The following is an 11,282-nucleotide window of genomic DNA, read 5'->3' as shown; positions in this document are numbered from 1 at the left end:
AATTTGGGATAGTTAGAAAATTCTCTCTCTAGTTTCACTCTCGTATTAATTCGCATCCTTGGTTTTTAAAATCTATTATTAGCATTCACACCTAAAACTCCTGAATATAAGAACTAGAATACCCATTTTGAAAAAAAGAGTCGAGAAAACTCTACTATCTCTAAAGCATCCCATCCCAAAGAATCAGCCACTTCACCTAGCAGAAGCACCAGCCGCTGCCGCCAGCCATCCCACCCACCTCTTGCAACCGCAGCCGCCGGCACAACCACCGACATTGCCGCCATTATGCTGCCTCTCTCTCTCTCTCTCTCTCTCTCTCTCTCACGCACACACATGCACATCAGAGTGTCACAAAAGCTCGAAACCGTCAAATCCCCCTCACGCCACCATCCACCTCACCAGGTCGTTTTTCATCTCGAACTACTATCCCCTCACGCTCCTGCAAGCCCACCACCGCCAAATCTCAACGCCATGGACGACCTCGGGCAGCTCAACTTCCTATCAAGGTTGCCATGACGTTGGTGATTTACTTGATGGGTCCATCAAGCGACTAATTCTGCACATGTTTAGACTAATCCTTTTTATGGGTTGAAAAGGGTAGAGAACATCCACCGGCTGAGATTTACCATAAGAGATCCACTCTTTGTACTAAATATTCAGTTAGAGTAGTAGCTCTTCAGTGACCTGTTGGTGTACAAGCCCATCATCGCAACCTAACCGGCATGCTAGAGATTGGACGTATCTCCACATAATGTAGAAAACGCCATAAGCAAAAGTTGACTAAAGGCTCATTCACAATAAGACTACAACTTGTGATCTCATAAAATGTGATCCTTCACCATTGGGCTAATACGAAGATGAGCATGATGGATAACATCGTTCATATTTGCATATACAGCCCGTTTGGTTGCAGTAATTGAATAAGACTGTAATGTAATGGCTATAACGTTGAAATGTGATATATAGAGTTGTAATGACTATTGCAATATTTGGTTTAAGCAATGCAATACCTATTACACAGACTGGTTTCATGAATAAAATATACAGCAAGGAAAAATACCATCGAAATTTTCAAATACACCTAAAATCAGAAGTAGAGGGATGTGACTAACATTCATACATCCAAATTTAACAGATGATGATGATGAGATGGCAAGCCAAATCATTGTTACTTTCGCTCCCACACTTATCCCATGAATTGATTATCCCTTTTCCCCCAATCCCATTTATGCATCCCTTCCTTGTGAGATCATTCATGATTGGGACGTAGTTGTTGCAGGTTGGAGTGGGCGTTCAGATCCACGGGCGAACCCGTATTTAGAGTCTGCCTCATATGTGCCTGAGCCATAGGTGGAGCTGACCCTGACCATTCGCTGACGCCCCAACCAGTCTCGAATGGCTCGAAATGAACGGATCTAGACAAGCGATTCCCTTTCTGGACTTTGCCAATTTGGCCATGCCCACCCTCAGCTCGAACTGATCCTATTCTTAGATAGGAAAATTAATATTTGTAATTGTGAGCGGGCTTAATTAAGGACTTTTGTTCCTGTACTAAGCATTGCCCGCCCAAATAATCAATCCACAATAGTTGTAGCATACAGCTAGAAAAACTCTTTCTCATGAGACGGTAAATCGTGTGAAGAATCTCATGTTGGATCAATAGAGGTACTTTAGACATTTCCAATTTTCATAATTTTTTGATCGTGTCATCCCGTGTCTTGACATTTCTCATGGCTGAACAGGTTGTTTTGTGATTGCAACTTCTCGTGCTGATCTTGGTAAATTTGTTACGTGAGCCGGTGCAATGCTAGAGTTCACTTTTCATTGAGAAAAACGTAGTTTCCATAGGAATGGAACCAATTAAAGAGGAGTGCGACACATGCTTCCAGTCTGCCAATTGTACAGATATCAGTCGACTTGCTTAGTAAAATAAAAGCGAGAAATGCTGGTGAAGTGGAGCTCAGGTGGGGCTCAAAAGTAAAATCAAACTGCGAAGAAGCAGAAGCAGGAGCACTTTTTTTAGTTGTAAAGGGCCCAGTTCCATCAACAACAAAAGATATCATGCACTTACTAATCATCATGAGTAAACCATAAACTAATATGAAATGAACAGAAACAGACCCAATGGATTCATAAGTTTGTACAGACGTTTGCTTTGCCATTTATACATGCTCCTTTTATAATCAAGGAACTTTGAGACATGTGAAATACATAAGAAGGGCTGAAGTCCCCTAATATGAGAAAGAAACATCAAGATTTAACACATTTCAGAGCAGACAGTATCTACAGACTACACAACCACTCTTATAAGCCCAACATTAAAAAAAGAAGATGGGTCTTATTTTTTTTCTTTTTATATCCTGAGTGGGGTACCATGAAAATGCTTGCAAATTTGATGGATGACTTGTGAGATTGATCAACTCAGCCCAAGAAACTTAAAGCAGGATTTTGAACTTGAACCATTAGTGCACCATTTGCTTCCTCAGTTGGTCATAAAACCTGCTGATGAATTCCTCAGCCTTGTCGTCCACTTGCCCAAATTTCCCATCACCCTCATCATCTGATGAGAAATTAGAGACCCTCACCGAGTAGGGTGATTTGAGTGGGCTGTGTCGCTCGATCTGGATGTTGAACGTGTACTCAGGAGTTGTCGCCATGAAAATGAGCATCTCGGGGCACACGGGCTCGTCCTCCACAAAGTCTTCGATGACTTTAGGGAGTCTCATGCAGGGGAAACGTTGGCTCTTGTTCTTGGCCGAGTGGACAATGACCGGGTTCGGACTGTTGCTGCAGGAGAACTCATAGTCGTACCTGTTGAGCCCGACCTGGCGCATTTTCCTCGAGTTGTTGTAGTAATTGAAGCTGAGACTCCTCAGCGATTCTCTCGTGAGCTTCTTGTCCCTCATCCCATCGATCATGTCACTGACAAAATTTCTTTTGGACATTAGCCCTTTCCTGATCATTACAAAAGTGATTTTCACAATCTTCCATAGCCTTGTGGCAATGATCGAGCTCACTCTCGGTTGCAACTCCATGACCAGAATTCAAAACCAAAAGCTCTCTTTTTTTACAACAAGAAGACTAAATACTCTAAAACTAAGTCCCTCTTTATGAGAATGAGGCCATTTGAATTGAGAAGAGTTGAAAGAAGAGGAAATCAAAATAAGCCAACATAGAGATTTCTATTGAGTGTTTGAGGAGATCTCTAAGTGCTGGGCTTGCTCTAGCCAATGCAAAGTGCAAGCACATTTATAGGGAGGGAAAATTGAGCGGCAAGCCTCGCAATATCTTCTTTATTTTATTGATTGATATAAACTATAGAGACACTAATGAAAATTAGGATGTCACAGAAAGCATTGAGAAGGGCAAAGGAAGGTGGTGGCAAGGTCCGATGGAAAGGACCACTAGAATATTCTAATGAACTGAACGACCGTTCCACACATTTTCCTAGAACTTATTTCATGTCCAATAAATAATTGACGAAACAGTATACAGAAAAAGAAAGATATGGTTTAAAAGAGGCTATTATATGCTTGTGGGTCCAAAAGTGAAGCTTACAAGCTGAAATAGGGAGTTGAATTATTTTAATTTTTTTGGGTCATTGAATTAGGGAGTTGAATAGTATACAACTAAATTGATGGGGGTTTGAAACAATGGGTTTGTTGGTCCTTGGTCGGAGGGTTTAAAAATGATTTTCTTCGCCTTGAAATTAGTCATGTCCCAGCAAATGACACGAAGATCTTGCGCTGTGAAGTTCTTAACATTATATTGGAGAAAAAGTTCAGGTTCCATCCAAGAAAATACCACGGAAAGTGACAGCAAAACAGACACTTTGGGATTTCTTTTTGGTCGAAAGAAAGTTATATTCATTACTTAAAATGATCCATGAGAAATACATAAACTTCATGATAAAGCAAATCGAAACCGAGCAAAACCCAGAATACTGCAAAACAAAGCCAAATCCATAAAACAAAGAGGATCAACGGAACACCAGTAAAGTTAAACACACACTCGTTCCACAAGAACGAATCTGTCAAGCAAAATAATCGACAACCGATGCCTGAATCTTGTATCTACGTTAGTGATGAGCACATGCCGGAAATTCCTTCTCCAATAACTACGGCGTTGCTAATTGGCGATGTGCACCTAGATTCGGCTTCTTTTACATCATCGTCGAACAGAGACAACTAAAACAGGTTGAATAGATATAGATCTAACATTTGGAAGAACGAACCTTCGTGGTTCAGTAAGATGCCGAAGCTCATGCAATCACTATTAAAACTGGAGGCAGATAATCTGTTCACGGACAGAGCAGAGGGGTATCGAATCCCCAAAAGCATATTTATTAAACTCTCATAACTAGATTGGGAGAGGATAGCTCCCAAATCTAGAACGAGATTGAGAAGATTCAAACTCGCAAATGTAAAACTAAACCAGGAGAAGAAAGAAGAAGAAAAATACAATAAAACACAAACACAATCGACAAAAGAGGGAGGGGAGAAGACAACGGAGAGAGAAGAGAGAGAGGGAGACAGACACTTGAGATCGAGAAGCATCAATTTAATTAGAAGTTATGAATGGGTTATTGACTGCACCCCATGTAGTTGGCTCGATTCATGTGATACGTTGGATCTCGCGAGTCTCCAATGTATCACATGCACTAGATCTACTAATTTCGGATGCAGTTAATAATTTTACCACTTTTATAGACTCATTTCATTTTTTAAGTCTTTCTTCTTTATAAGTTATTTTCTTTATTTTAACTTTAGAAATTAGCTTAGTTTTGAACCGAAATGCCAATTTTATAGTCTCTTGTGTATTAATCACCAACGATGATAATATGAAGCAAATTTGTTGTCCAATACCGCACCATGTGTCCATCCAACTCTTGTTCTTACTACATATAATTCAACTGAATAATGAGAAGTGGACTGAAAAAGTAGATTGAAATATAATGGTGAATGAGCTGGTTCAATTTTTTAGTGGGCAGGGCGGGCCTCAACCCCGATCACCTCTGGCTCACGCGACGCTCGTCGATTCCCTAGTAGCCCTGCCCTTTCTTTCTTTCTTTTCTTTGAACTTTAAAGTTGCTTTACAAAATTTATACCAAAAACCACTTATCATCCAAACGCTATATACTTTGAGCAAATACATTTTGAGTCAAAGAAGTTTGGAGAAATGACTTTACATCTCCCCAAAACTCTCTCAAAAGATGAGAGGTAAATGAACAGAATGGGAAAAAGAATTCTAATTGATACTTTATTTTTGTGCGAGGAGAAGACGGAAATAAAAATATAGATCCAGTTTTCAAAATGAATTCTTATTTGGAGATGTCAGAAGAAAAAGGGTTTGTTTATTTTGTCCAATAAAGGAGGGAAATGCGCATTTGCTCGAAACAATTTAGAAGAATTGGTTTTATGTCTTTAAGGGACTACGGTTGAATATATGGAACCGAAGGTAACTCGATTGATAAGAGAAGGAAAATGAAAGAAAGAAAAATTTATGATAAAATTACATTATCAACTTGCATTTTCATTTCTATCTGGCTCGAAGGAACTTGCAATTTCAAAAAAAGTGACAGGAGCAACTCAAATATTTGATCATTTCATCACGACGCTCAAAGTGGCTCTATTTTAAATTATATTCATTTCGACATATGAGATTTTAGATGTCCTTCCTTTACCAAAATGCCATATAAGACCTCTAATGTACGAACTCCGTCTATTTTTCATCATACATCCTTTAAGATTAGAAATGGTGGGACAAACGGAAAATTTGTATTTACTTTCCCATCAAAATCTCAAAAACTATGCTAATTCAAAATAGCTATAAAAACTTATATATAAATACGCGCGGCGACTTTTCGGATATTATGAAACTTTCAATAATTTAAAATTTAAAAAAAGTGAATGCGCCACAAGAACAAAAAAGTAAAAAGTAAAATCACTCCAAAAAAAAATTTGGGTTTCCAAGCTTAATAGTACTGTTTAATAGTGTTATACTCCTAGGTTAAGGTCCACATTTAAATAATGGCATTTGGGTCGGATATCTTCATAACCTGACTTCAAATTCCAAGTAAATGCCATGCATCTCTTTCGAAATGACTAGTTTGAATATCATCATGAGGTTTAGTCTTTGTCATCTTGAAGGAAATCTCGTGCGTTGGAGGTTTTACCACTGAACCCCGTATGTCAGCCGCAATAGTTGTCTTGTTCACTTTAATAATAGTCTTTGATTTGATTTAGAGTATGGATTAAGCTGAGTATTATTTCCAGGAAGTTGCTTGTCAATTCTAATAAGCCCACGTGAAAAAAATCACATGACAAATCACTTTGTGATAGGAGTTTCACTCCTGTGTTAATTTGCATCCTCGGTGTCAAAACATATAATCGGCATCTCACACCTAAAACTCATGGGTAAGACATAAAAGTGATAAGAAAGAAAGATTAAAAGAGAATGGTATTTGTTCTCTTATAATGGTGTATGAAACAATGTACATGAGAAGCATTTATATAGGCTTAGAGGAGTAAAGGAGCCTAGCATTCTTCCTATGTGGGACCAAAGAGAAAGAAGAGATGTAAAGGAAAACCTACAAAACTATACAACATGTTCTAACACCCCCCCTCAAACTCAAGGTGGATCAAATAACGAGAGTTTGGAAAGAAGAAATTTAAATCGTTGTGATGTAAGAGCCTTCGTAAAACAATCGGCAAGTTGATTCTCAGTTCCAACAAAAGGAAGTGAAATTGTGCGAGCTTGGAGATGATGACGAGTCAGATGACAATCGATCTCAATATGTTTGGTACGCTCATGAAAGACTGGATTTGCACCGATATGAATGGCACTCTTGTTGTCACAATGCAGAGGAGTAGGATCCAGAAGTGAAACTCCCATATCAGCAAGTAAGCGGCGAAGCCAAACAATCTCAACAGTAGTGTCGACCATAGCACGATACTCGGACTCTGTAGAGGAGCGTGAGACAATATGTTGTTTCTTGGAACGCCAAGAAATAAGTGAATCGCCAAGAAAAATGCAATAACCAGTGATAGATTTGCAATCAGTGACATTGGAAGCCTAATCAGCATCATAATAGGCACGCAACTTGAGAGCAGAAGAAGATGGTAGAAATAAGGAAAGCTTCGACAGTTACAAGGCCTGCAGGATCAAGCTCCCACCGGCTGGTCTCATTATGCCAAGGGCAAAGAGCCGAAGAAGTTCAAAATGCTTAACTTCGATGAGTATGATGCAGCTCGTGTCCAAAGGTCTACTTGGAGATTTATATGGTGAAAATGGCCCAATATGTCAAGAATATAATTCTGATGATCCAATCTTTTCAATGAAGTTTGACTGGGCTCACACTACAGTGGTACATTCTAAAGAAAATCAATCTTCTCGAAACTTGAGAAGGGTTGTCTGATGCTTTCCTCAAGCTATACAAATTTTACATCGACATTACTTCGTCTCGTGAAGATCCGATTCGAATGGAAACAAAGAAAACCGAGTCCTTCAAGACATATGCCACTAGGTGGAGAGCACTGGCCGCCCAAACCGCTTCTGAGCCAACGGAGAAGGAAATGATGCACTTAATCATGAAGACATTGCCCTATGCGTATCGAAGTTGGGTGTTGGGCTCGTCTACTAAATCATTTACTCAACTTGTCCCTGTGGGCAAGCGCATTGAGATCGCCATACGTGATGGATGGCCATCGGTGCAAACCGAGGCAACTAAGAGTACATTCAAGAAGGATAAGGAACCTATACACGCCGCTTCCTTGGTCCCTGTCTCAGATCCTTTTCATTCTCTTGGAAAGGAGGTTACTTGCTAAGGAACCAAAGCACGCTAACCCTAAATATTTTCCTAACTATGATCCATCTAAAATATGTGACTATCATTTGGGTGAAATAGTATATTCCGTCGATGATTGCGTCATCCTGAAGAATAAAGTTCGGAAACTGTTGGATGCGAAAATGTTCTCATTCTGCAACACCCGGCACAATCATGGAGAAAGCACCGGTCTCATCATTGAGTAAAATTGAAGGCTCAACTTCTCATCCCTTAGAATAGAGGCATCTCTAATTATTTGCACGCCCCCTACATGGGTGCTTTTCTTGCTTATGTTTTGTTTTCATTCTTAGGATTTGATTGCTTTCATTTCCCTTTTCAAGTGATGCAATTCATTTCCCTCATTCAATAACATGCCAATTCATGAAAATATTCATATCTGAAGGTAAGTTAAAGTATACCAAACTAGCTCTGTGATGAAATCTGAAATAAAAAACAAGGCAAGGTAATTCTGAAGGCTGGGCTTCTCATGTTCCTTCCAAAATTTTCGAAAACAATTTCAAAATAGCATGCAGCACATGCTTCCGATGTGCCAATAGCACAGATATCAGCCCACTTGCTTAGTAAATAAAAGTGACAAATGCTGGTGAAGTAAAGGGCTCAGGTAGACCTCAAGGGGAATATCAAACTGTGAAAAAGCAGAACCAGAAGCACTTTTTTTTAGTTGAAAAGGGCCCTTTAGTATCAACCATAAAAAAGATTCATTAATCATCATGAGTAAACCATAAATTCAGTAATAAACAGAACAGAAACATACCCAATGGTTCCACAGTGTTGTACATAAATTTGTTGGTTTTGCCATTTACATGCTCCATTTATAATCAAGGAGCTTTGGACAGACATGTGAAATACAGAAGAAAGACTGAAGTCCCCTGATGTGAGAAAGAAACATCAAGATTTTACACATTTAAGAGCGGACAGTATTTACAGACTACCTAACCACTTTTATAAGCCCAACGTTAAAAAGAAGATGGGTCTTATTTTCTTTCTTTTGATCTCCTAAGTGGGGTACCATGAAAATGATTGCAAATCTGATGGATGACTTGTGAGATTGATCAACACAGCCCATGAAACTTAAAGCAGGATTTTGAACTTGGACCATTAGTGCACCATTTGCTTCCTCAGTTGGTCATAAAACCTGCTGATGAATTCGTCAGCCTTGTGGTCCACTTGCCCATATTTCCCATCACCCTCATCATCTGATGAGAAATTAGAGACCCTCACCGAGTAGGGCGATTTGAGTGGGCTGTGCCGCTCAATCTGGATGTTGAACGTGTATTCAGGAGTCGTTGCCATGAAAACGAGCATCTCGGGGTACACGGGCTTGTCCTCCACGAAGTCTTCGATGACTTGAGGGAGCCTCATGCAGGGGAAGCGATGGCTCTTGTTCTTGGCTGAGTGGACGATGACTGGGTTCGGGCTGTTGCTGCAGGAGAACTCGTACTCGTACCCATTGAGCCCGACCCGACGCATTTTCCTCGGGTGCTTGTAGTGACTGAAGCTGAGACTCCTCAGTGATTCTCTCATGAGCTTCCTGTCCCTCGCCCTGTTGATCATGTCACTGATAAAATTTCTCTTGGACATCAGCCCTTTCCTGATCATTACATAAGCGATTTTCACAATCTTCCATAGCCTTTTGGCAATGATTGAGCTCACTCTAGGTTGCAACTCCATGACCAGAATTCAAACCCAAAAGCTCTCTTTTTTTACAACAAGAAGACTGAATACTCTAAAACTAAGTCCCTCTTTATGAGAACGATGCCATAGGAATTTAGAAGAGTTGAAAGAAGAGGGAATTAAAATAAGCCAACAAAGAGATTTCTATGTGGATTTGAGAAGAACTCTAAGTGCTGGGCTTACACTAGCCAGTGCAAAGTGCGAGCAAATTTATAGGGAGGGAAAATTGAGCGTCAAGCCTGGCAATATCTTTATTAATTTTTATTGATGGATAGAAACTACAGAGACACTAATGATAATTAGCTTGTCACATTGAGTATGGAGAAGGGCAAAGGAAAGGTGGTAGCAAGGTCCTATGGAAAGCATCACTAGGATTGTATAATGGACTAAGCAATCCCCACATTTTCCTAGAACTTCATGTCCAATAAATAACGGAAGATAAAAAAAAAGATATTGTTTATAAAGAGCTATTATATGCTTGTGGGTCCAAAAGTGAATTACAAGCCCAAACAGGGAGTTGAATTATTTTAATTTTTTTTGCTCATTGAATTAGGGAGTTGAATAGTATACAACTAAATTGATGGGGGTTTGAAACAATGGGTTCGTGGGGTCCTTGGTCGGAGGGATTGAAAGTGATGTCTTCAGTTGCTCTTTTTGCCCTGAATTCGTCGATTTCAAGCATATGACAGGAAGATCTTGCGATATGAACTTCTTGACGTTACCTTGGAGAAAGTCCAGGTTCTATCCAAGAAAATACCACGGAAAGTGCCTGCAAGACAGTGACTTGAGATTGAATGCCATCAATTTTTTTTTTTTGAGAAGTTATTGACGGGGTTATCGATTGCACCCCGGGCAGTAGGTTCGGACCACATGACATATTGAATCCGGTGGGTCTCCATCGTATCACATGTACCAAGTCTATTTACTACGGGTGCAACAAATAACTTGTTCAATTTTATGGACTCAGCTCATTTCTTTATTCTTCCATCGGCTGAGTTGGTTTTTTTTTAGTATGTTTTTAGGCTCATTGGGCGGGCCAAGCCTAGCCAAGTCACCCGGACCATGTACTTGTTAAAAGAGATTAGGAAACATGTTTTATTACAAATTTTATTGTGATATTCAATATTTACAAAGAAGCTCAAAATTTCTAACATAGTACAAAAAAATAAACATAAAATTCACAGGTAATGTAATATAATGAAATGACACAAAGCGTTAAATTATTTTTTATTTGTTTTATATTTCTATTTATTTTTCGGGGATAAGTGTATTGGAAATTTTAAAACTTGTCACAAAAGTGCGATTGAGTCCTAAAACTCATAAAAAATGCAATTAAGTCATAAAATTGTCAAATTGGTACAATCGAGTCTTTCTGTTAACTCTGTTCAATTATATTAGTGAAAAATACGGACGTGACTTTTTTTAACTTTATCCTATGACGATGACGATGACGACAGACATTGTGGTGGCAAAGTGCGAGAGTGAGAGTGAGAGAGGGAGATTGGGGTCTTTGATCAGGCATGGGTGAGCATGACTTGGTGCATGCATGTGTCGTTATCCGATGGGCGAGATAGGATATGGGATTAGAGCAAGAGATTGCAGACATTCATGATGGCATAAATTGGCCAAATCCGCGGGCTTGCAATGGTAGCCAAACGAGAGGGCACCAAACATGACCAAGGACTAAAGTTCAAGTCCCCGCCCAAATCTTTATGGGTTACAAATTTTCCAATGGTCGACGATGACCTAAATGTTAGATTCG

The 11,282-nt window shown here is 39.5% G+C and overlaps 2 protein-coding genes across 2 annotated transcripts; both read right to left on the bottom strand.

Moving 5' to 3' along the window:
* Positions 1-2,462: 2,462 nt before the first annotated feature.
* On the bottom strand, positions 2,463-3,035 carry LOC115663544 (uncharacterized). Its single transcript, XM_030585537.1, has one exon. The coding sequence runs from the start codon at positions 3,033-3,035 to the stop codon at positions 2,463-2,465; it is 573 nt and encodes a 190-aa protein (XP_030441397.1).
* A 5,909-nt stretch (positions 3,036-8,944) lies between these two features.
* LOC115663545 (uncharacterized) lies at positions 8,945-9,517 on the bottom strand. Its single transcript, XM_030585538.1, has one exon. The coding sequence runs from the start codon at positions 9,515-9,517 to the stop codon at positions 8,945-8,947; it is 573 nt and encodes a 190-aa protein (XP_030441398.1).
* Between the last annotated feature and the right edge of the window lie 1,765 nt (positions 9,518-11,282).

The sequence above is a fragment of the Syzygium oleosum genome, unplaced genomic scaffold, assembly GCF_021117445.2.
Source record: "Syzygium oleosum isolate NSW1041296 unplaced genomic scaffold, Sole_v2.1 Sole_v2.02, whole genome shotgun sequence".
Lineage (NCBI taxonomy): Eukaryota > Viridiplantae > Streptophyta > Magnoliopsida > Myrtales > Myrtaceae > Syzygium > Syzygium oleosum.
The sequence above is the reverse complement of the archived record's forward strand: the minus strand, read 5'-3'. Positions and strand labels throughout refer to the sequence as shown.

What these genes read in the sequence shown, in the direction of transcription:
- LOC115663544 (XM_030585537.1), bottom strand. Translation starts at nt 3,035, where the DNA reads ATGGAGTTGCAACCGAGAGTGAGCTCGATCATTGCCACAAGGCTATGG.
- LOC115663545 (XM_030585538.1), bottom strand. Translation starts at nt 9,517, where the DNA reads ATGGAGTTGCAACCTAGAGTGAGCTCAATCATTGCCAAAAGGCTATGG.